Raw genomic sequence first — 25,913 nt, 5'->3', positions numbered from 1 at the left:
ACAGGGCAGGCTCTGGAGCAGGCAACTCACTGCCTGTGAGACCTGGTTCAAAGAACCAGCTTGGGTTTCGTTGTTTTCAATTTCATTGATTTCTGTTCTTATCTTTATTATTTCCTTCCTTCTGTTGGCTTTGGGCTCTGCAAAGACCTTAAAAAATAATTATTATATCAGACATATTTGTTGTTAACCCCATTTTGGGGGATAAATCTTATCCCCATAAATAGTATGAGCAAGCTGAGGATCAGAAAGAGGATAAGTAACTTGCCCAGTGTCCCAAAGCTACTAAGTAGTGGAGCCAGGGCTCAGGCCCAGGACTGTCTGTGCTTCTAACTGCTGAGCAACACTGCCTCCAAGCCACCTAACTCCCAAGCCAGATCCTCGACAGCAGCAGTTACCTCCCCAAGCACTGCCAAGGTGAGCGACTTCTCAGCTTACCTTGGACACTCGGTATTTCCCACCTTCCTTCCCAGTGACTATCAATCTTCTCCAAGGCTCCAATCACAATTCTCCCAACTCCCTTGACCAAAAAGCAAAGTGGACTGGCTTGTACAGGGATATAACTTTCAGAATTGCCGTGGCACTTACCTTGGACTTGGCTGAACTACAGGTGGTGGAATCTATTGTCAAGAAACGAAAGAAAAATGAAAGTTGGATTGAGCAACAGAAGACTGAGTCTTGTAAACACAATTCCCTCTCCTCAAAGGCTTCAGAAACCAGGGAGTTTGGAAACCTGAGCTCTCCCCAGATCCTGGGAGTGTGATGGGCCTCTGATGTCACTTCCTATGGGATAAGGATGGAGCAGAGAAGGATGTCAGTAACGACTTCCTTTTGAGGCAGAAAGTGACATCAGGCTGCCAGCCATGGGACCCTCATTTGCTCAGGGTTACGAGCAAGGGGGACTTTTCTTTCACCTAGTTCCTCTCCCCTCCCCTCCTATCCCTGTTACTCTGAAGCACTGGAGAGAAAATGCCCAATATCAGATGCAGTTCACGGAAACCACAACAATGAAACACATCAAACCACAGATGCTCTGGAGAAATGGAGACCACACGGTGCACAGAGAGGTGGGTGCCGTATATCCACCCTCCCCCCAACCCCACTTCCAGGCATAAGAGGGCAGAGGGACCATGTGAATAATTGAGTGCAGGGCAGACAGGAAGTGGGTGGGACAGGAAGTAGAGAGGGCTGGTGATGACAGCCTGGAAAGGTTCCACCTCCAGACCTGAGGTCCGTCTGCCCTCGTGGGGCACGGCTGCTGTTAATAATCAGAGTTATGAAGGGATGCGGGTCCCACTCCCCTAATATCACTGGGGTGGAGAAGGAACCAGAAACAAGTCCTGGCAGTGCTGTCTCCAGGACGGGGGAGGGAGCAGGCCGACCCCAGGATCTCCCGGGGTCCCAGGGCGCAGTGGGCAGGTGCGGTTAATCCACACTCTCCGGCAAGCGCGTTAGATGCCTCCTCCCCAGCCCTCCCCTGCACACAGTGAGAAGAGCAGACGGGCTGACCACACGGCGACACACACGGGGCAGGGGAGAGGCAGCAGGTGATTAGAAGAGACAGGGGGGTCCTCTCTGCCATCCCCACCCCCCATGTCCTCTGACCCCCTCCCCAGCCTGCCTCTTGCAACTAGGGGTGCTGTGGTATGCCTCTGTCAGAGACGGAAGCAGTCAAAATACTAAGGGCGGGTCACCCACAGGTGGTAGGAGTTAGTGGCTCGAGCCAAGAAGGGACTGGCCGTTCCTTTGGCCCTGGACTCCTCCGCTATGATAAGGCCAGAGGCCTGGAAGCAGGACTTAGGGGCTGAGTCGCCAGGGGCTCTGATTTCAGAAGCAGGAAGAGCCAGCCCTTGGAGGCGGCTGAGACAGGAGCTATAGATATACAGAGGCTTCCGGGGTAGCATCCCTGGTGTCCGGAGACGCTGGGTCCCACTACCAGCAAGCCTCCCCCACCCAGATAACCAGAAGTGGCCGAACTCGGCACAGGGAGAAAGCCACAGAGCGTGGGGGACTGCAGGAGGGCAGCCATGCAGTGCCCAGACTTCCTGGCAAGAGGGACCTGACGTGGCTCCAACAAGTGCCTCCTTCCTCCTGAGAAGGGGCTTCTGGATGGGACGTGGGTGGGGGTAAGTTGTTAACAACTGTGGGTAACTGGCATGTCAGGGTGAGGTCCTCACGGCCCCGGACCGTCCTGCCTGCCCCTCGCGCCTGCCCAGCCTTCTTATAATCACCCGCCGCTGTTAGTGACCGAGGCCGCGATGCCACACTGTACCCGTTAAATCTCCAACAGGTCCGCTGGAGGAGGGAAGTGGAGGGGGAGGGGTGGGGGGGAGAGCACAGGGAGAAGAGGGGGTAGGGGGTAGGGGTGCAAGGAGAAAAGGAAGAAAAATTAAAAAGAGGAACGCGCCCAGGACACGGCCCACGAGACGTAAAAAGCTCAGGAAAGCCATCGGTGAAAACAAAGCTCCCACCCAGCCCGGCGTGGGCACGGCTGAGTGGCGGAGGAGGCGGCACACAGGCAGGCTGGGCCTCCCCAGAGAGGCAGGAGGCCCCACCACAGCCCAGTCCAGCGGCGCGGGCAGGAGCAGGGAAGCCGGGCCCCTGGCCAGCCATCTGGGACCCTCGGGAATGCAGATCCCACCCCCTCCCCACCCCTTCCCAGGCCCCTGCTCTCACCTGAACCTGGCTCACCAGGGGGCACCGTCCTGCCAATGTTAGGCAGGAGGTACTCGATGCTTGGCACTGACTGAGGCTCCTTGTCGTCCACAGGGGTCTGCGAACAGAAGGAGGGTCAGCCGGCACAGCCTCAGTTGTCTGACTGCAGACCCGACGGAACGGGGAACCCTGAGGACGGGGCGCGGGTCTCCTCCATCAGACCGGGGCTCACCCGTGCAGGGAATGTCTCCTGCATCAGCCAGGCACTCGAGTGCAGGTCCTACGTGTCCCCCATTAGACTGTTTTGTGCCTTCCCCCACACCTTGGTTGAACCCCAAAGGCCGGAGCTGTGACTCCCTCAACAGACTGGACCTTCCTAAGCCCACCATCCTCCTCGTAAGATTGGAGGACAGATTTATGTATCTCCTGTGTACCCTTAGCTCTGGGCAGGAAGAGCACCTGCACAGGGCCTGAGGCTTTAGAGGGCCCACTCTGGCCCTCATCTGCCTGCACCTTCCCCATGGGGGAGGGGGAGTCTGTGGGACCAACAGGCCTGGGATCTCCCTGCTTAAGTGACCCTGAGTGGTCTTCCAAGGTCTGCTTGGGCTTCTTTGCCAGGTCTGTCCTCCTGAGGACAAACCATGCTACACTGTGCACACCATTAGGCCTAGAGTTGCTGAGGGGTACCTATTTGTGAAAGTATAGACCAGGTGTCAGGAAACTACTGCCTTTGGGCTAAGTCCGCCTAATACCTGTTTTTATAAATAAGGTTTTATTGGAACAACAACAAATAAAAAGATTGGAGGACAGAGTCTGCCTTTGCTACTGGACTAAGTTTCCTTAGGGCAAGGCCTCTATCTCCCCCTCAGACTGGGGCTCATGAAGGTGAGGGCTGTTGTCTCGCATCAGATTGGAGGCTCCGGAGGAGAGGGCTTATGTTCCTTCCATCAGACTGGGATGTCCCAAGGGCAGGGACCTTCCCCTGCTTGAGTCTTGCTGCCCACCCCTCCCACCTGGGACGGGGGCCCACCGTCGACCAGACCCCACCCCACGGGCCCTCCGCATCACTCACTCTCTCTCCCTTGTCCTCGCTGTCGCTGAAGAACCAGTCTGACTGCAGAGGAGACAAAAGGAATTGATGGAATCAGCGTGGGAAGGAACTGAGGGAAGACAGGGAGACGCGGGCTCCCAACCTGCTCAGTTCAGAGGACCCACTCAGGCACCTGATGGAAAAGTTTGGACCCCAGTGTGGAAAGGAAATGCAGCCTGGAGTGGGAGAAGGCCTGAGCACAGATGGATGACTGGCTCAGGGAGAGCTTCTCTTTGCCTGTTTCTTTTTTTCTTTTTTTTTTGCGGTACACGGGCCTCTCACTGTTGTGGCCTCTCCTGTTGCGGAGCACAGGCTCCGGACGCGCAGGCTCAGTGGCCACGGCTCACGGGCCCAGCCGCTCCGCGGCATGTGGGATCTTCCCGGACCGGGGCACGAACTTGTGTCCCCTGCATCGGCAGGCGGACTCTCAACCACTGCGCCACCAGGGAAGCCCTCTTCGTCTGTTTTTCACTAAACACAGTCCACTGCACATCACCTGAAGCGAGGGGGCAGCAGCGCCATCTAGTGCCAGCCAGGTCCACTGCGGGGACAAGGCCAGCCCCGGTGGCTGTAGCTGCTTGTACCCGACACCTGCCTAGGCTCCACACTGATAACAGGGGTGGAACCCCCCCACCCCCCCGGAAAAGGCACGTGCCTAGAGGGAGGTGTTAGGAGGTTCCCTGAGGGGCAGGCAGGCAAGGTTTTCTCATAAATGCCAAACAGAATAGAAAATAAAGTAATAATCCCACTCACATATATTTTGTGAAATTTGAGAATCTTGAAGATAAAACTAAAAGTTTTCTGAGGAACAAAAACAGATTGCTTACACATGAACAAGTATCAGCTTTAACTAGAACTTTAAGCAGCAACAGACACAAGAAGACAAGGAAGTAATATTTTTGATGTGTTTCTGAACTACAAGTGCAGGGATTTTGAACCTAGAACTTTATACCTTGCTAAACTCTCATTTAAATTTGAGTGTGAAATAAAGCTACTCTAAGACATCAGAAAGTTTGCTACATGAAGACTCTCTTAACCGAGTACATGAGCAAGTAAAGAAATGAATCCAGGATGGAACAAGAAGTTCTAAGAAGTAAGGATGGATAATAGTGTAGAAAAGTCAAGTGTTATCAGACTAAGCAATGATGCATACACACATGTACAAACACAAAGTATACCCATGACAATCTGGAATTCAAATTCAGAGGGAGAAACCAGTGACAGGTGAAAGTACACTAAGGTACTTAGCTTTTAGATGTGGTGGAAGGAAGATGTGGATATTGATAAGCTTTAGAAATTGATAGTAAAAATTAAACATAACTACAGGCTTTTGCAATTGTATCATTCAACGTAAGTATGGGTTTTATAAATTATATAAGTTTTATATCAGGAAAATAAAATGAACCCATCCAAAGCAAGGTAGAAAAGACCAAAAAAAGGAAATAACATGAAAATATAGTCAACAGAAAATGACATTTAAGATGGCAGAAATAAGCCCTGACAGGGGACTTCCCTGGGGCCGCAGTGGTTAAGAATCTGCCTGCCAATGCAGGGGACACGGGTTCGAGCCCTGGTCTGGAAAGAACCCACATGCCTCAGAGCAACTAAGCCCGTGCGCCACAACTACTGAGCCCATGTGCCACAACTACTGAAGCCCATGTGTCTAGAGCCCATGCTCCGCAACAAGAGAAGCCACCGCAGTGAGAAGTCCGTGCACCACAACGAAGAGTAGCCCCCGCTCTGCGCAACCAGAGAAAGCCTGTGTGCGGCAACAAATGCAATGCAGCCAAAAATTAAATAAATAAATAAGTCCTGACAGTACAGAAATTACAAAAAAGTAAATGAGCTAAGCTCACTAACTGAAAGTTAAAACACACAGAATGTTATATATATTTAAGGATAGCCTTATACTTAACATTAGCATCTAGAAGGTGGATTGAAAATACACACATTAACCTATCAGAGTGGTAGTTATTGCGGGGTGGGAAGAGTGGGCTTTGGAATGAGGCGGGGAAACCAGGAGACTTGCAAGGTTGATTATGACCTTGGGCCATGAACCTCAATTATTATTCATCATAATCAGGCATATGATTAACTCAAATAAGACAGAAGAGAAACAAGAGACAGAAGAGAAGAGAGAGAGAGAGAGGATGAGGGAGAAATGCAGGATCTGGAGTCAGCTTCGGGCTCAAGTCCACATCGGGTAAATTACCTCTCTATTTACTTATCTTTAAAATGGGCATAATGTATGAGTCTCGACGTCTAAAACTGTGGTGAGGATTAAAATAAAATACCGTATGGCTGTTATCTAAAAGACAGGAAATAAATAACAAGTGTTGGCAAGGATGTGGAGAAAAGGGAACCCTCCTACGCTGTTGGTGGGAATGTAAATTGGTGCAGCCACTATGGGAAACAGTATGGAGGGTCCTCAAAAAATTAAAAATAGAACTACCATAGGACCCAGCAAATCCACTTCTGGGTATTTATCCGAAGGAAACAAAAACACTAACTTGAAAACATACATGCGTCCCCATGTTCGTTGTAGCATTATTCACCATAGCCAAGACATGGACGCAACCTAAGTGTCCATCGATGGATGAATGGATAAAGGAAATGTGCATATACTGTATGTGTGTGTACACCATATACACTCTGTGTGTGTATACACTCTGTCTCTGTGTGTGTATACAGAGAGACAAACACTGTATGATCTCACTTATATGTGGCATAAGAAACCCCCAAATTATCCAAGTTCATAGATGCAGGCAACAGACTGGTGGTTGCCAGAGGTGCGGGGGTGGAGAGTGGCTGAGAAGAGTGAAGGCAGTCGAAAGGCACAAACTCCCAGTTATAAAACGAGCAAGTCCTGGGGACGTAACGTACAGCACGGTGACTACAGCTATTAACACTATACTGTGTATTTGCAAGTTGCAAAGAGAGTAGATCTTGAAAGTTCTCATCACGAGAAAAAAGAACTTGTCACTGTGTGTGGTGACGGATGTTAACTAGGCTTATTGTGCTGATCACTTCACAATCTATACAAATATTGAATCATTATGTTACACACCGGAAACTAATATAATGTTGTATGTCAATTACATCTCAATTTAAAAAAAAAAAAAGAAATACCATATGTAAAACATTTAGTACAACACATTAATGTATAATAAATGTTAGCTATTATTATTATTAATTTTTTTTTTTTTTTTTTTTTTGGTGGTACACAGCCTCTCACTGTTGTGGCCTCTCCCGTTGCAGAGCACAGGCTCCGGACGCGCAGGCTCAGCGGCCATGGCTCACGGGCCCAGCCGCTCCGCGGCATGTGGGATCTTCCCGGACCGGGGCACGAACCCGCGTCCCCTGCATCAGCAGGCGGACTCTCAACCACTGCGCCACCAGGGAAGCCCAATGTTAGCTATTATTAATAAAAGGTGCAGTCCCCGGAGACAGGCTGACCAGAGGGAGCCCTAAGAAGCCAGCCTCTAACTCGGATTTGAGGGAACCTAAAAGTGCTCTGGGAACCTGGAAGTCTACAGGAAGCTTCCGGGTGGCCCACGGTTCTCTGGAAGAATCCCTGCTAGCTCATGCCACCCTGCTTTTGCCCATGCTGTTCCCTCTGCCTGGAACGTTCGTTCTCCCTTCTCTGCCTGGCTAAATTCTTTGTGTCTTTCAAAACCTCCCTGACTATAGTCCCAGCTCTATACCCAGGGCTGGGTTGGGTCTTTCCAAGGGGCTTCCCTGGACACAGCCCAGAGCATGAAGAAGTGATGTCTTCAGAGCAGGGCCTGAGTTCCATTCATCTCTGTGTTCCCAGCACCTGCATTTGTATCTGGCATGGAATGACGATGTTGGTGATGATGAGAGTTAACTTTTTTCTTTTATTTTTTTGGTGGTGGTGGGGGTGGCACGCCGTGCAGCTTGTGGGATCTTAGTTCCCCAACCAGGGATCGAACCTGGGCCCCCGGCAGTGAGTGTGTGGAGTCCTAACCACTGGACCGCCAGGGAATTCCAGTAGCTAACTCTTATATAACACTACCTGCCAGGCACCATCTTAAATGCCTTACAGATAACAACTCATGCAACCCTCACAATAACATTGTGAGGTAAGTACTATTATTATCTCCACTCTACAGGTGAGGAAGTGGAGGCACAAAAAGAGTAAGTCCTTGTCCAGGGTCCCACAGCATGTAAAGAGCAGAGCCAGGGTCCAACCTCAGGCAGGCTGGCTCCAGAGGCAGTGCCGGGAACCTCCACACCGGTGCTTCTCAACTGGGGCGACTCTGCCCCCCGAGGGGGCATTTGGCAATGTCCAGAGACATTTTCAATTGTCACAAGTGGAGGGATGCTCCTGGTATCTGGCCAAGAGATGCTGCTAAACATGCTATAAGCCACAGGACAGCCCCCAACAAAGAATGATCTGGCCCCAAAGGTCACTAGTGCCAGGCCGAGAAATCCCAGGGTACAAATAGTAGGGATCACCACGTGTGCTGAGTGAATAAGTGAACAAATGCCTTGGCACGGTCTTCGTTTGGGTTCCAACTGACTTAGTACACATGAGTATGAGCTGGCTGCTGACCTGCTGATGGGCAGCTGGACAGCCGGGCTTGCTCATCTCCACTCTGCCATCACCTTGCTGTGTGACCCCGGGCAAGTCACTGCTCCTCTTTATCCCTCAGTTTCCACCCTCTGGACAACGCAAGGTCAGCTCTGCTGCCTTAAGGCCCCTTCCAGCTCTGCTGTCCAAGAGTTCCACAGAAACCAGGAGTCCTAGGCAGGGAGGCCAGGTGATGGTTGCAGCTGAAACTCCCAGCAGGAGGTCATGTCGCCCATGAACTCCAACCGTCCACTGACTGGCCAGGGGCTCAGAGCCAGAGCCAGAGCAGTCTCTGTCACAAGTCCCACCCTGCCTGAGCTCGTGACTACACGGATCCCTGGCTACAGAGCCTCTTAGGTGGGCGGGCTCAGTAGGCTCAACGTGAACTGAGGGGGTAGCTCATTCCCTCGACAGTAGTCCAGGGCTGATTATGTTCTAATGGTTGCATGCTCAGTTAGTTCCCAGGAAGGAACCCCTCAGTGGGAAAGCCCAGACTGGCAGAACCTCAACAGCAATTCATTCATTCATTCATTCAACAAACACTGAGTGTTCGCCATGTGCCAGGCTCTAGGCTTCGTGCTGGGATTACACCTATGAAGGAAACTGATGTGCTCCATATCCCCCGACCCTGCCCAGAGAAGGAGCTGCCGTTGGCTGGGGACTTCCCCCGGGACCCTAAGGGAGGGTAAGTGGACACACTTTGGGCCTTCCTTCTCCCTGAAGACTGCTGTTCCCGACATCCCAGCTGACCACAGGCCTTGGGTTTCCTGGGACTTCACTAGGAGCCAGGGCTTCACTTCTAGCTTCACTAGGAGCCTCTCTTCCCCACTGCCCCCCAAAAAGCATACATTCATGGGGACCCCGACAGCTCCCTGTTGGTTTGGGGAGCTGAACTTTTCCAAGAGAGATAGGCTTCCCCAGACCAAGGCCACATCAGGATCCCTGACATTGCTCACCAGCCCTGGCCTCCCCGACAGCTCTGGAGTGGGCCTCTGGGCTGGTGGTCCCAATGTTAGAGTGTGAACACGCCTCGACATACCCTCTTATGGCTCAGAGCCCTGACACGTGGTGAAGGAAGGAAACAAGCAGACAAGGCAGCCAGCATGACCAAAGTCCACCCATGGCCTCACTTGACTAACTCTGACCAATCTCCCTCACTCCAAAGCCCCCAGGAGTCAGACCTCCCAGCTGGTTGGGGAGTAAAGCACAGGCTTTGGTCAGACAGTCCTGGCTTAAAATCCTGGGGCTGCTACTTATTAGCTGTGCGACCTTGAGCAAATCACTTTGCCTCTCTGAGTCCCCCAGTTTCCTTATCTGTAAAATGGGAGTAATGTGACCTGGTTTCCCTTCCCTAAAGTGTCTATGAGGTGGGGGAGGCTGAGGTTTCGCTTCCCTTGACCAGCTGCCAATCTTATTTCTCCTGGCAGGAGGGTTCTGGCTCCATTCTTTGTGGACTAGACCACAGGCCACACCAAGATCTGGAAATGGAAAATTCTATGATTCATAAAAACATCCTTGAGGGCCCCAGAAGGGGGTGGTGCTGCCCTGGGTTTGGCTCTGGAAAACCAAGGTCTCCTGCGCCCTCTGCTGGCCACTCTGGGTTCTCATCCGTTGTGGATAACAATAAGAATTCTTAGAAACACCAGGCTCTTGGGGCCTCCAGGCAGCCATGAGAGGAAGGTGACCAGCCCAAGACACACTGATCATGCAGCCAGGATCCTGCCCCAGCCCATCATCCGCCCTGCGACATCCTCCTCCCCCTATCCCAGGCCTCACCATTTTCTCCCTGAAGTCTCAAGTGGGCCTGCAGGGAGAGCAATGTCCCTACCTCTGCACCTGTCTGCCCGTTTCTGCCAGGACACCTCTCCTGGGGGCCACCTTCTGAAGGCATCCCTTCTTTCACCCCTCCTGCCCTCCAACCCGGCAGCACCTTTCCCTGACCTTCCTCCTCCCTCCAACCCTCACATGCATCTTGGAAGCTCAGGGCCTCCTGATTCTCCTGCTGGGGATGCAATATCCCGGAAAGACAGGGATTCAGGACCCATTCCCGTTTGGCCTTAAAATGCAGCCTACGGCTTCTGAAGGGCATCCACCATCAGCTGCCTCATCCTTCCCTGAGCACATCCACCCCAGCAAGTGGGAGCCAGGTGCCCAGGGGGACTTGGGCCAGGGCAGCTGCTTACGTGCTGGATCAGCGTCTCTACAATCTTGTAGCGGTCAGGCATGTGGGTCACCATGTCCGCCATGTTGTCCTCGGACGTCCTCACCAGCGTTGGCCCAAAGACTAGGGCCAGGTTCCGGGGTTCCATCTGGGCAGGGGAGGGAAGCGGATCAGCGTCAACACCCCTGTGAGCTCTGACTTCCAGCACCCCAGGCCTCCCTCACTCTGGGCCCTCAGGCCCCCAGCCCAACCCCATCCTGAGCTGACCCTGGCTTAGGGGCCGGATGGATGCCTCCTTGCTGGGCATGGAGGTGCCTGGTAAGTAGAGAACAGGCCAGCTTTCAGCCCCACTCACCCCAGTCCCGGCACTCATGGGCAGTTCCCCACCTGCACACCCACACTATGCTTGCTCGCAGTGGGAGAAGCCAGAGTGAGGACCCATTGGAAGTTCCAAGGGTGTTTTAGGACCCGGGAGAAATCCTATACCTCCCCTCATTTCCCCCACCCCTCCACCGCAGAATCGGAAGACATAAGGCGTTTGCTTAGGAAAAGGCAACACAAGGGATCCGAGCTAGATCAGAGGATAGATCTCCATCAGACCCAGGGGTCTGAGGCTCTCTGCCTCAGAGGGAAGACCCTCAGAAATTCAGGAGATGGCTCTCCAGGGAGAAGCACTGGCCAGTATGCAGGGAAGGGGTGGGGACAGGACAACCCTTAAGAAGGAGGGCATGGCCAGAGGGGCTTGAGATTATCTAACCTGGAGGAGCCCAGAATAGGCTGAGGAGGGACTTCCCTGGTGGGACAGCGGTTAAGAATCCGCCTGCCAGTGCAGGGGACACGGGTTCAAGCCCTGGTCTGGGAAGATCCCACACGCCGCGGAGCAGCTAAGCCCGTGCGCCACAACTACTAGCCCACGTGCCATAACTACTGAAGCCTGCGCACCTAGAGCCCATGCTCTGCTACAAGAGAAGCCACCGCAAGGAGAAGCCCGCGCACCACAACAAAGGGTAGCCCCCGCTCGATGCAACTAGAGAAAGCCCACGTGCAGCAACAAAGACCCAACACAGGGCTTCCCTGGTGGCACAGTGGTTGGGGGTCTGCCTGCCGATGCAGGGGACACAGGTTCATGCCCTGGTCCAGGAGGATCCCACATGCCGCGGAGCGGCTGGGCCCGTGGGCCATGGCTGCTGAGCCTGTGAGTCTGGAGCCTGTGCTCCGCAACGGGAGAAGCCACAACAGTGAGAGGCCCATGTACCGCAAAAAAAAAAAAAAAAAAAAAGACCCAACACAGCCATAAATAAATAAATAAATAAATAAATAAATATATTTTTTAAAAAAAAAAAAAGGAATATGCTGAGGAGACCCCGGTAGGCTTCCCTCCCCCACACTTCACATCAGGGCCTCCACCCACCTTGTTTTTCTCCGAGTGGTCAGCTATGGTCTTCAGATGGCTCACGAGGAATTTGAGTGTTTCATAGTAATGTCCTGGGAGGTCCCGGATCTGGGTGGGAGAAAGAAGGGGCGTGGGACCGGGGTGTGATGACCTCTGCCTCCCCACCATACCCCAAAGGGGCTCTGCTGCCATATCCCAGCAGGTCTGGAATCCACCCTCTAACTGCCCCCCTTTGTACAGATGGAGAAACTGAGGCCCTGAGGGGAGAAGGGCTTGCTGAGGTCACAGAGGGAAGTGGCGGCACTGGGCTCGGGCTCCTGGGGCAGTGGTGCTCGCCCAGTGCAGTCTGCCCTTTGCCCAGCAGCACCCCTCTCCTTACCAGCTTCCGCAGAGTCTGCATCCGCTCCCTCGAATCTTCAATGCGATTGGCCTCGATGAAGTCATTGTATTTGTCTAGAACACAGTGAGAACTCTTTAGAGAGGTGGGCCTCCTCAGCCGGGAGGTCAGTGTTTTGTGCCGAGGCTGTTCCAGTTTGGGGGGGACTCTGTGGCCTTGTGTTCATGTGACCAAACCCACCACGGCTGCCCTCAGGTGCGCAGCTGACCTGGGATAGCCCAGGTGTGTTCGTTTGGGAAGAAATAAGATCTCAGCTGCCTACTGATCCTGGAAAAGGGGTCCCTGCCCCAGCCTCCAGGACAAGGACACCACAAGGTTGGAAGAGAAAAGAGTTTACCTAGAAAGAGGGAGGGGTCTTTCAGCCTCCAAATACCCTTCCCCCTCTGTGTCAGCGTTCCCCCAACTCCCTTCAGGAAAAGTGCATGGGAAACTTTAAAAAATGGGATGTGTTGGGCTCCCCTGGTGGCGCAGTGGTTGAGAGTCCGCCTGCCGATGCAGGGGACACGGGTTCGTGTCCCGGTCCAGGAAGATCCCACATGCCACGGAGCGGCTGGGCCCGTGAGCCATGGCTGCTGAGCCTGCGCATCCAGAGCCTGTGCTCCGCAATGGGAGAGGCCACAACAGTGAGAGGCCCGTGTACCGCAAAAAATAATAATAATAATAAAATAAAATAAAAAATTTTTAAAAAACCTCTATTAAAAAAAATGGGGGGCTTCCCTCGTGGCGCAGTGGTTGAGAGTCCGCCTGCCGATGCAGGGGACATGGGTTCGTGCCCCGGTCCGGGAAGATCCCACATGCCGCGGAGCGGCTGGGCCCGTGAGCCATGGCCGCTGAGCCTGCGTGTCCGGAGCCTGTGCTCTGCAGCGGGAGAGGCCACAGCAGTGAGAGGCCTGCGTATCGCAAAAAAAAAAAAAAAAAAAAAATGGGATGTGTTAAGTTTATCCTAAAATTCATCTGGAAGAATGATGAGGGAGGATTTGCCCTGTTAGATACTGAAATATACTAAAAAGATAGCACAGCTAAGGCAGGTGATGAAGGTTCAGGACAGATAAAGGCAGCACTTCAAGTCAGTTATCTTGTTGGGAAAATAAATCCATTTCTAGCTCACGTAATACACAAATTCAATTGCATGAGAGAGCCAAAAACAAAAGTTATTAAAATATTGGGGAAAAATAAGAAAATACTTTTATAATCATAAGGCATTCTTAAACATGAGATACAGAATCCATTAACCGTTCACAGCTTGACTACACATAAAATAACTGTTTTCAATTTCCATACTGAAAAGTTAAAAGGCAATGGCAGACCAAGAGCAAATATTTACAAAAACTAATAAAGGGTTAATATCCATAATGTACAAAGAGCTTGTCTCCTACAAATCAATAGGAAAAAAGACCAAGAACCCAGTAGCAAAATGGGCACATAGTCTGAACGAGCAGCTACAGAGGAAACGGTACAGGCCGATAAACTAATGAAAAGATAGTTAATCTCTTAGTAACAACAGAAATGAAAATGGTAACAACAGTGAGATGCCGTGTTCTCTCTCCGATCAGCAAAAGTTTAAAATATTAATAACATCCAGTGCCGATGGGGATGTAAGGAAGCAAAATCCCTTATGCTGCTACTGGGAGTGTGAACTACGACCGCCTCCCCAGAGTACAACTCTTTCAAAATGTTTTCCAGGACTTTAACCCAGCAATTCCACATCTGCGAATCCACCTCCGGGACCCTGGTCCAGGTGTGCAGGAACGTAGTCAAGGAAAGTCACTGTAACACATTTCGAAATAGCAAAGATGCGAAGACAACCTAAATAGCTAGCAGTAGGGAAGTGATCAGACAAATTACAGTCTATTCAGGCTATGAAAAACTATGCGGTTGATTTAAAAGAAGAATGGGGTAGAGCTCTTTGTACTGACACGAATGAATCTCAAAATTATAAGCCTCCTTCTGTTAAGAACTCAAGCAGTGGTGTGCTGGAGCCGCTCGCCCGCATGGGCTTCTGACAGCCAGCTGTGTTTGGCTTTCATGTTGGTGACAGCAAATCGGGAGCTTGAAATCAGCCGTGGTGGGAGTATTTATACCACGGAAACTGGAAAATGCTACACATCATGGCTTTTTCCCCTTGAGAGCCAGATGTGAAACATTTACCAGTGCGCCACTGAACCCGCCCAACTTCAAGCCCTACATATGCGAGTGTGTCTCTGTCACACGTGTAAGAGGGTCTGGAAGGAAACGCAATGCACTGTTAATCAGCAGCTCAGCAAATGATCAAGAGCTGGGCTCTGGAGCCAGATGCCTGGGGCTGAACCCTGGCCCTGACACTTACAACCTCTGTGACCTTGGGCAAGTCACTTAACCTCTCTGTGCTGTAGTTTCCTCATCTATAGAGGGGAAATAATAGTACCTGCCTCAGGGAGTGGTAGGGAGTAGTGCCTGGCACATAGTAAATGCTCAGAAAGTGTTAGGATAACCTCTGCGGACAGGGAATGGGAGGATGACAGGGACCCTTGTGTTTACTTGATTCGTATCTGTACTACCTAAGTTTTTTACAAGCATGTGTTTCTTTTGTATTAAAACAAAACCCCCAAAAGTAAAACCAACACACCCAATTTAAAAAGTGGTCGGGATGCGGCCTAGACAGGTATTCCCTCCTCCTCCCGTCCTCCACTTCCACCCCTGACTCACCATCGGTGAAAAGAGGCTCAGGCAGCTTTCGGAAGAAGGACTTCAGCAGGCTGCTGATCACGTTGAGGTCTTGCCAGCGCTGGGGAGGGGCAATGACATCAGGCCACAGGTAGGGCCCCGCCCAGGTGCCCAAGCCTCCACGCCCCCAGGTTCAGAGCCAGCCAGGCCCCGCCCAGGTGCCCACACCTCCATGCCGGTCCAGCCCTAGAGCCCAGGCCGGCCGCGGCTCGGGCCCTCCCTGGGATCCACTCATAGCCAGCTCTCCCCAGACCAGGACTGTCTGGGCTAAGAAGACTCATCACAGTAGAACAGAGTCCCCAGCTAGGTCCTAGCCCCTCCACCACCTGGCCCCAGCACCCCCCTGCTCCAGCCAGCCCGGTGGGCTCGGACATTTGTCCACGCAGAGAAAGGACCAGGTCCCTTCCCTGGTGCAGGCACCGTGGGGGACAGAAGTGAGCAAAACCCAGCCCCGCACGAACCTGCCCACCGGACCTCCATTAGGCCTGCTGGTGCCAACTCCTGCTTCCCAGCGCCCCCCACTTAGGGGAGTCAGCCTCGGACCCCTCTCCTCATCCATGACGCAGCTCACGTTCATGCCTGGTGGCTTCCTGCCTCAGGCCCTTTGCACGGGCTGGTTCCCTGCACTAGACCTCGCCTCCCCTTGCCCTTCACATCACTGGCGCCTCCCAAATCTAAACATCTTCGGAGAGGCCTCCCCTGACCCGACCATCGCCCGCCATCACCGCTGCCTGCCATCTGTAGCACAGACCTGACTTTTTTTCCTTCTGTGGCCCTTACCGCAGTTGATCATTACTGTATGCGTTAGTTTCCTTGTTCCTGCCTGTTTCCCTGGCGGATCTGTAAGCCACATGAGGGGCAGGGATCCTGTCTGTTTTATTCCCACTGCATTCCTATCACCTAGCCAGCCCTATTAGCCTGGCACTTAAATGGTCTAAATCGTGAATTCTCAACCAGGGCGACTCAGCCCCCAGGGACATTTAGCAGTGTGTGGAACCCTTCGGTTTTCACAAGCCGGGGGTGCCACTGGCATCTAGTGGCCAGAGGCCAGGGATACTTCTAAACTTCCTCCAGTGCACAGGATCACCTCCCACAAAAAAGAATTATTCTGCCCAAAGGGTCAAGGTTGAGAAACTCTGATCTAAATAAATGGTTGTGGAATACAAGAATGAATAAAGAAAGGCCGGCTCAGTGTCTCTCCTGTCCACCAGGGGGCACCATCAGCCTGCACAAAGTCAAGGATAACTCCCTTGAAAGGAACTGCTCAGAATAACTCATGTCCAGAAAGCAACAGAAGACCCCCAACAAAGACACACAACTCAACACTATACACACTCATTACCATGGGTCCACAGCTGAATGCCAAACCACCCACAGGCTCAATGGGAACGCTTAATTTCTAGCACTCCCCATGACAAATGACACAAACTGATGTCTGAGACAAAATCACACACCCAACACACAGGGCACAGCCCCACCCCGGTCCCTCCTCTCCCTGGATGAGGCCCAGCTAATGTGCACACCCGGTGTGGGCTCCTGCCCACCTCCCCCACTGCCTCCTGGCCCTCATGTGGAGGCTCTGCTCATCTCCCAGCTGCCAGACCCAAGGCCTTGCCCTGTCCTTCTGTTTTTCTTTCCCCGCATTGGAGAAAAATTTATCAAGGCTAAAGACTGGAAACAACTGAAATGCTTAACTACTAAAGAATATGTAAATTATTTGTGGGATATCTGTATCATGAAATAGAAAGAGCAATAAAAAATATATGAGGGCTTCCCTGGTGGCGCAGTGGTTGAGAGTCCGCCTGCCGATGCAGGGGACATGGGTTCGTGCCCCGGTCCGGGAAGATCCCACATGCCGCGGGGTGGCTGGGCCCGTGAGCCATGGCCGCTGAGCCTGCGCGTCCGGAGCCTGTGCTCCGCAACGGGAGAGGCCACAACAGTGAGAGGCCCGTGTACCACAAAAAAAAATATATATATATATATGTATATATATATATATACATATATATATATATGAACTCTAGATTTTTCAACAAAAGATGAATTTCACAAACAAATTATGGATGGCGATAATGCCATTTTTGCTGTTGTTTTGTTGTTGTTACTTACTCCACCTTTATTGAGGTATAATTAACAGATAAAAATTGTATATATTTAAGATATACAATGTGATTGATTTGATAAATCTATACCCTGTGTAATGATTCACACAATCAAGCTGATTAAAACACTTATCACCTCACATAGTTACCCTTTATTTGGTGGTGGGAATACTTAAGGTCAAATAGCTTAGCAAATTTCAGGTATACAATAGTTAACTACAGTCACCATGCTGTACATTAGATCCCCCAACTGCCCTGTCCCTCTTGACCCCTCCTATGCCTAAGCACCTGCCCCCCATCCCCAGCCTCACCTGAGCTGCCCTCTCTTTCTGTCCCACTCAGAGCCTGGCCCTTGCAGTCCCCATGCCCACCCTCTCCCCAGACGGCAGCTCCGTCCGTCGTCTCACCTCTGTGCCCCAGTGTGACCCCACGCCCACTCCCCAATTCACCCTCGGTCTACTGCCTGGTTATGCATCACCCCCATGTGGGTGACTTACCACCACCCCAAGTCCAATGCGGTCCCTACCTGACACATCCTCCCTCTCCTGCCCTACTGCCCTGGTCTGCCAGGGACAGATACCACCAGCCTGAAGCTCAGACTTCTGGCTCTTTCGTACCCCTCCTTCCTCCCTCTCATGCAGCCAACTCCTAGAGCTGCTCCCATCCTCCTTACCCCCGCCCCCTGGGACCACCAAGACCTCCTGACCCCTCCCACAATATCGGTAATTTCTTCCCTAGATGCCCTGCTCTGGGCCTCCCTCGTTCGTATCCATTAGGCATAAGCTAAAGCACTACTTCCTCAAACCCTGCTCTGTTATGCCTCTCCAGCTGAGGAACCATCAAAGGCTCCCTATTGTCCATGGGCTCAAGGTCAAAGGCTTTAGTGAAGCCATCAAAAGCCCTGTGTCCCCTGCCCTGGGCCTCACCCTCTCCACTGCCAAGCCCAGGAGGTGGGTCCATTCTCTGTCCTGACACTCAGACCCTTCTCTGGGATTTTGGAAAATGCTATCACCCGCTGCCTGGACTGCCTTCCTATTCACCTGCCCCAGTCCCCAGCATCCTCTCCTTCCTCATCAAACAATCTGGTCCTTGATGAGAACCAGCTTTTTCTCTTGTGCACTATTTCACACGTACTCATCTTGTCTCCCTAGGTCCTTCCCAAGGACAGGAAGACTATCTTACATTTTCACATACAGCTTCAGAGTACTGTTGACTCATGGGACTTCACTGTCCAGATCCATGGTTTTCCAAAACATCTTTTCCAGCAGAGCGCTTTTTGTCAAGTGAAATGATACATGAAAACCCAATATGAAGAAAACCAACATAAAAAAGCAGACAGAGCAAAGCAGGTTACTCTAGTTCAAGTAAGGATGGGGGGTCCTGGCCTCCCACAGCACCTCTGGGGAACCTTAGGGTTCTGGGAAACACTGGCCCTGCTGCAAACTCTTTTGTTTTGTTGAAATATTTATTTGGATATTTTCCCCAGTTTTACTGAGATATAATTGACATATAACCTGCTGCAAACTCTTTTTTTTTTTTTTTTTTGGCTTAAGCAACAGAAATTTCTTTTCTCACAACTCTGGAGGCTGGGATATCTAAGAACAAGGTGCCGGCCCATTCAGTTTTTGATGAGGGCTCCCTTCCTGGTTTGCAGGCAGTCACCTTCTTGCTGTGTCCTTACAAGATGGAGCAGGTAAGGCAGGGAGCTCTCCGGGGTCTCCTTTCACAAGGACACTAATCCTATCGTACCAGGGCCCAGACTTTATGACTTCATTTAACCTTAGTTACCTCCTAATCGGCCCTATCTCCAAATACATTCATCTTGGGAGTTAGGGCTTCAACGTACAAATTTTGGGAGGACACGATTCAGTTCACAGCACAAGAGAAAGAGGAGATGATTGTTAGAGCAGAATTCTGGGGGAATCCAGAATTCTCCAAAAGAGGATTGTGAACACTGTTCAGAGATATTAACATTTCTCTCTATAGCAGAAATGACGAGTTGTAGTGAAAGTACAGAAACATTTTTAGACAGGACAGACATTTCGGGAGTCTGCATTAGACGGCCTAGATCTTCTTTAGAATGCTGCACTCTGCGTCCTTGGTCTGCTGTTATCCACTTTTCAGAGTTATTTGATAGTTACTTTATATGTTCTGTCCAGGATTTTTAAATGTAATCAGTAGGAAAGATTAGACGGAGTGTGCTTGCTCTATCTTCACTGGAACCAGAGCCCCGGTATGTAATTTTTCATTCCTGCTCTAAACACATCTTTTTTTAAAATTGAGGTCTAGTTGATGTACAGTATTATATAAGCTTCAGGGGTACAGCACAGTGATTCACAATTTGTTTTTGTTTTTGTTTTTGTGGTACGCGGGCCTCTCACTGTTGTGGCCTCTCCCGTCGCGGAGCACAGGCTCCGGACGCGCAGGCTCAGTGGCCATGGCTCACGGGCCCAGCCGCTCCACGGCATGTGGGATCTTCCCGGACCGGGGCCCGAACCCATGTCCCCTGCATCGGCAGGCGGACTCTCAACCACTGCGCCACCAAGGAAGCCCGTGATTCACAATTTTTAAAGGTTATATTCCATTTATAGTTACTATAACCTGTTGCAAACTCGTGTGGTTGTCAGATCCCTTCACGAGTTGCTCTTGTCTCATCTGATCAGCCACCCACGTTGCTGGCCGCACCAGCAAACACCATATACTCCCCTTCTAACCAGGTGTCTGCAAACCTTGGCCCGTAGGTCAAATCCAGCCAACGACCTGTTTTTGTGTGGCCCTTGAGCTAAGAATGGGTTTTGCATCCTTAAAAGATTGTGAAGAAAAAGAAGGAAGAGGATAAGGAGGAGGAGGGTTTGCAACAGACCATGTGGTAACCAAAGCCCTGGAATACTTGCTACCTGGCCTTTTACAGAGAAGGTATGGTGACTGCCGGCAAACCTTAGGGGCCCACGCCTTTCCCCAGGCTGTTCCCTCTGCCTGGAGTGCCCTTTCCTGGCTTTCGCTGGCTTTTCGTGGACTCCATTCATCCTCAAGGCCCAAAAAACTGTCACCTGCCAGCCTCTGTCTCCGGGCTCTCAGGCCATGGCTGCTGCTGGGGTGATGCCCCTCCCCACGGCTGGCCTGCAAAGGCAAGTTGCGTCTTGCCCACCTTGGGGCCCTGACCCAGTGCCAGGCACACCACAGGGTACAATGAACACAACAGACACCACCACATTGGCCCCCCTTCCATAGACCGATGTCCCCCAGTCGCACTCACCTCATCCTGCAGGTTGATATCCCCGGGGCCACGGTTGAGCTGCTCCTGCAGGCTGGACACCACTGCGTTGTTGCCTGGCACCCGGTAAATGCCCGTGGACTCCAGCCCCCGGGCCTCCACAATGCGACAGCATGCAGCCACGATCAGGGGAACACGCTGGGGACACAACAGGGCAGGGGTGTTAAGAACAGCATTCTCTGGGAGAAAATACTTGCAAATGATATGACCGACTAATAAGGGATTAAGAGCCAACATACATAAACAGCTCATACAACTCAACATCAAAAATACAAACGACCTGGGAATTCCCTGGTGGTCCAGTGGTTAGGACTCTGCACTTCCACTGCTGGGGGCCCAGGTTCGATCCCTGGTCAGGGAACTAAGATCCCACAAGCCGTGAGACACAGCCAAAAAAAAAAAAAAAAAAAAAATACAAAGACCGATTAAAAAAATGGGCAGAAGAACCGAATAGACATTTTTCCAAAGAGGAAATGCAGGTGGCCAAGAGGCACATGAAAAGACGCTCAACATCGCCAGTCATCAGGGGAATGCAAATCAAAACCACAATGAGGTATCAGTTCACACCTGTCAGAATGGCTGTCATCAAAAAGGCCACAAATAAGAAATGTTGGCGAGGATGTGGAGAAAAGGGAACCCTCGTACACTGTTGGTGGGAATGTAAATTGGTGCAGCTACTGTGGAAAACAGTATGGCAAAAATAGAGCTACCATATGACCCCGCAATTCCACTCCTCGGTATATATCCAAAAAAAACAAAAACACTAATTCGCAAAGATACGTGCACCCCAGTGTTCACAGCAACATTATTTACAATTGCCAAGATATGGAAGCAAACTAAATGCCCATCAAAGATGAATGGATAAAGGAGATGTGATGTATATAGATATCTATATATATACACAATGGAATACTACTCAGTCATAAAAAAGAATGAAATTTTGCCATGTGCAGCAACGTGGATGGACTTGGAGGGCATTATGCTACGTGAAATAAGTCAGAGAGAAAAAGACAAATACTGTATGATATCATTTATACGTGGAATCTAAAAAATAAAACAAACTAGTGAATATAACAAAAAAGAAGCAGACTCACAGATATAGAGAACAAACTAGTGGTTACCAGTGGGGAGAGGGAAGGGGGAGGGGAAGCATAGGGCAGGGGATTAAGAGGGACAAACTGTTAGGTAGAAAATAAGCTACAAGGATATACTGTACAACACATGGAATATTAGCCAATAGTTTATAATAACTATAAATGGAGTATAACCTTTAAAAACTGTGAATCACTACATTGTACACCTGTAACTTATATAATATTGTACAGCCACTACACTTCAATAGAAGAAAAAAAGAACGGCATTCTCCACCAGTGGGCCAGAGGTAGGGAGGGCAAGCTGGGGGCGGTGGAAGGCCAGAGCCCCCGGGGGTTCTGGTGGTTACTAAGGCTCTCACTGTCTCCGGCCTGGGAGCAGAAATCGCACCAAAGCCTCGCCATGATCTGAGAAGGAGCACCAGCTGGGAGTCAGGGATTCTGGGCTCTTGTCTCAACTCTGCTGCTCCCTCGCAGGGCTGCTTCCCCAGCTGTGTCTGTAAGACGCGGTGGAGAGCTGGCTCCAAAGTCCCTTGCAGCTCTGACCCTCTGTGCCTCGGTCTCCCCACTTCCCTGCTGGCTCTGGAGCACGGCGGGAACCCACCTGGTTCTCTGTGGCTGGCTGGCACTCCTCCAGTCGGACCCCAAATGCCCTGGGGGCTGCCTTCTTGTTCTTCTTGATGATGTTGATGCCCCAGGGGGTTTTGGGGGTGGAGACACTGTCATCTGGGGTTGGGGAAGGCAGAGAGAGGCGGGGTGAGCTGGGGGCCCGGGGAGGGGCAGCCACCACACTAGGTCACACACACTCACACACCGCATTCACACACTGGACGTATGGGGACTCCGTCAGAGAAGCAACTGGGATGCTGGGGGCTGATGGCAAATTATAATATCCCAGCAGAGAAGGCCAAAGAGATGAGGGTGTCTACCCTGGAGGAGAGAGGCCTCAGAGTAATATAAGGACTTCTGTATGGCTAAAACAACAAGGTGGGAGCCATAGATTCTGGTACAGCCGAAGGAAAAACTTTCTAATGGCCAAAAGTGTGTGAAGATGGAAAAGGCTGCCTGCAGAGAGGATGAGACTCCTGCTCCTGAAGGTACTCAAGCAGAGACCAGAGGACCACACAGCTGGGATGTCATGGAGGGAAATCAGGCTCCGGGCCCTTCCAGCCCTGAGACCCTGAGGGCCCCCGGACCCTCAAAGGCATGCACACATGGGCAGACACACGAGGATAACTGTGGCACACACCTACAGGCACACACACCACCTGACACACACACACAGGCCCTCCGCTCCCATGCAGACCCACAGGCTGACCCACTCTCCCCACGCATGGGTGCACACCACCCCCTTAGCAGCCACCTTCCTACCCTTGCTCCCTGCAGGCTGGTCCTGAGTCCTGAGGCCACGTGCCGTACTCTGTTTGAGGAACTCAGACTTGAGGCCCCCCAGGCCACGAGAGCCTTTGGGGGAGGAATCAGCTTTGGGCCCAGAGCTATGGCTGTGTGGGAAGAGGGGAGAGGTCTTCACTGGGGTGACCCAGCACGCCACCTGCCCTGGCCTCCCACCTCTTCGGACCTCCCCTCCATCCCGTCCATGCCCTTCTGGGGACTGGCGGCCTCAATGCCCTTGCCACCCTCCCTGCCCCCAGCAGAGGGCAATTCAGGGGCCACCCTCAGGTCTGAAGGTGGGCCAGGAGGACGACCTCTGCCCAAGGTGTCTCCCACCCCATGGCCAGGACTGCTCCATGAGGGCTGGGCCTCACCTCACTTTGCGATAATCATTAAGCTTCTTGCTGATCAGAGCTTGGTTGGCACAGCCGGGGTCCTGGAGGAGGCGGAAGAGAAAGCAGACCCCATCAGTGCCCATGGCCAGCCCACCCAGGGCTTCTCCGTGGCCCCTGCCTCGGCCTCGCCGCCCCTCTCCTCCACCTGCCAGCTGAAGGGTACAGACCCTGGAGCGAGAAAGACCAGGGCTGGACTCCCGAGCACCCCCTCACCAGCTATGTGACCTTGGGCAATCCACTTAGCCTCTCTGAGCCTCAGTCTCCTCAGCAGTAACATGGGGAGACAACATGGCAACCTCAGGGTTAGGGTGTGGAATTATGCACGTAGCACTCATCATAGTCCTGGCAAGGCACAGATGAGGTGCCCCATGAGGGGCAGTTATTGCAATAATGAAGGTGACTTGGGACCCTCAAGGAGTGCCTGTCGGGGACAGCCCAGCCAGTCCCCCCAGAAAAGGGCCCCAAATTTCAGGTGCTTTCCTCCTTGCAGTGAGAAACGACAATGTCCTGGGGAGGCAGAGGCTGGTTCAGTGAGATGGTGTCCTCAGCGTGCACTAGCACCCCTCTACCTGTGGCCAGAGCAGTTGCACGTCTGGACCAGGGCCCAAGCCACACCATCCTCTTGGCAGAGACCAGCCGCCAAGCCCACGACCCCCACATAACTCTGTGCGTGTGTCCAGAGGCACCTGGCGGAGGGGGTGGGCGGAGGCAGAAAGCCCAGCCCAGGCTCCTAGTGTGCAGCTGCAGCTGCCCAGGAGGGGGCGTCATTTAAAAATGCTCCTGGAGTCCCTGCCAAAGCCCTTGGCTCAGCCCCTGCTGCCTGCTGCCAAAGGCCAATCCTCTTGGCCTCCTCCCAAGGTCAATGTGTTTGTGCCCCTGCAGACAGGCCAGCCCTGTCAGAGGGGCCAGCCACAGTTTTGGCCCAGGGGCACCCCTTTCTGTAATAATTCCATAGGAGACCCCCACCTCCCAAACCTCCAGCAAGAGGCTGAGGTTGGCCGGGAGCTGACCTCTCTGTGCCAGGGCCTGCCCAAGGCGGTCATAACGATGATGATAACAATTACTGTCATTCCTACAGCTATTACTGTTCCTGCCAGTCATGGAACACTAAAGACGCCAGGTCCTCTGTGAGCCACTGCCCCAAGCATCGCCTCTTCACACCAAACCCTTGGAGGGCACAGTTGCAAGGTGTACTCCTGTCAGCCCATTTTATGCAGGAGGGGACTGAGGCTCAGAGCGGTGAAGGGAGGATCCCGGCAGGTGAGAGGCGCCCGGGGCCTGCCCTGCCCTGCCCTCCCTGGCCCGGCTGGGGCTGGGCCGGGCCCTCACCTCGCCCTCGGCCCTGCTGTTCTCTCGGATCGCTCTGATCCAGCCCAGCATGTCATCCCGGTCCTCAGCCTGAAAGAGATATTCACAGAAGTCAGCGGTGGTCAGCCGGAACACGTGCCTCCTCTTGGTCTCGCTGTAGGAGATGTCCACCAGGCAGGAGCCGATGCAGACGGGCGCCGCCTCGTCCTCACCTGCGACGGCCGCCGCCGCCCCCGCCGCCGCCGGCCCGGGCTCCCGCCGCTCCTTGCTCAGCGAGAGCGAGCGCGCCCGCAGCGCGGCGTACACCCGCTTCCACTGGCGCAGGCCGCCGCCCGCTTTCTGCAGGGAGACACGGGGAGAGGGGGAGACAGGGGAGGGGGAGGGGGTGAGAGGCCAGGCCTGCCCTCCTCCCCGCCCCCAGAGCCCAAGGGGGCCCTAGGCGCTGCAGACAGTGGACAGCAGCGGGGACCCCACCCCACTGGCCGCCGGGAGCCCCCTGCGCCACTCCCGCCGGCACCTGGGGCAGCCTCCTGCCCACAGCCCCCCCAGTCTCTCAGCCCCTCACCGGCCTGGACACCCGTACCCGTCGTTCTCAGTCCCCGCAGAGGGTCCCCAACCTTCTCTTTAACGCTCCTCTGCCGTTGGCAATGCCCCAGAGAACCAGCAGGGGGCTCCAGAGGGCCATCGGGCCCCCCACCAAACATGATCCACCTTACATAAAATCCTCCTAAGCCATTCCTGGTCCACATACTGCTTCCCTCCGGGCGGGCGAAGCTAGTCAAAAGTTGTCAACCACACTTGCTCTCCCCGCTTCTTTGCCTCTCACTCAAGACTCCACTCAGTATCCCCTTCCTGGGAAGCTGCTCGCCAGGTCACCCAGCCGCCATGTTGCCAAAGCCAGTGGCAGCGTCTGGGCACTTCTCAGCCCTTTGCTTAGCCTCCTGGTGGCATATGACCCAGCCAGCGGTCACTTCTTCCGTCTCCAAACTCTCTCTTGGCACCCAGGACCCTACGGTTCGTGGTTTTCCTCCTAACTCCGCTGGCTCCTTCTCTGGTCCCCTCCATCCAACATCCTCTACACCAGCGGTTCTCAACCAGGGCGTAGAGCCGCCAGGGGACATTTGTCTGAAGACATTTTCAGTGGTCGCACCTGGGGAAATGCTATGGCATCTAGTGGGTAGAGGCCAAGGATGCTGCTAAACATGTCGGATGCCCAGGACAGCCCCACAGCAAAGAATCATCTGGTCCAAAACGTCAACAGTGCTGAGGCTGACGGTCCCTGCCCTAAAGGAAGAGGAGCTCCAGAACGTCATCCTCGGCCCTCCTCCTCCTGCATGCCTCCCCCGTGATGCCATCCACAC

General features: G+C 52.8%; 1 protein-coding gene across 1 annotated transcript in view; it reads right to left on the bottom strand.

Annotated features, from left to right (window-relative positions):
• The window catches only part of ARHGAP23 (Rho GTPase activating protein 23), a gene marked incomplete at its 5' end in the record, with an annotated part of 73,542 nt that overhangs the window by 5,053 nt on the left and 42,576 nt on the right, over positions 1-25,913 (bottom strand). Inside the window, 12 exons of the mRNA XM_079726358.1 lie at positions 586-617; positions 2,674-2,770; positions 3,725-3,766; positions 10,520-10,645; positions 11,909-11,998; positions 12,270-12,343; positions 14,973-15,051; positions 20,349-20,504; positions 22,062-22,183; positions 22,829-22,959; positions 23,224-23,285; positions 24,574-24,891. Coding sequence (XP_079582484.1) covers positions 586-617; positions 2,674-2,770; positions 3,725-3,766; positions 10,520-10,645; positions 11,909-11,998; positions 12,270-12,343; positions 14,973-15,051; positions 20,349-20,504; positions 22,062-22,183; positions 22,829-22,959; positions 23,224-23,285; positions 24,574-24,891 — 1,329 coding nt within the window. The remainder of the gene's footprint in view (positions 1-585; positions 618-2,673; positions 2,771-3,724; positions 3,767-10,519; positions 10,646-11,908; positions 11,999-12,269; positions 12,344-14,972; positions 15,052-20,348; positions 20,505-22,061; positions 22,184-22,828; positions 22,960-23,223; positions 23,286-24,573; positions 24,892-25,913) is intronic.

This window comes from Hyperoodon ampullatus (genome assembly GCF_949752795.1).
Source record: "Hyperoodon ampullatus genome assembly, chromosome: 19".
In the NCBI taxonomy this organism is placed as follows: domain Eukaryota; kingdom Metazoa; phylum Chordata; class Mammalia; order Artiodactyla; family Ziphiidae; genus Hyperoodon; species Hyperoodon ampullatus.
This window is presented reverse-complemented; position numbering and strand designations above follow the sequence as displayed.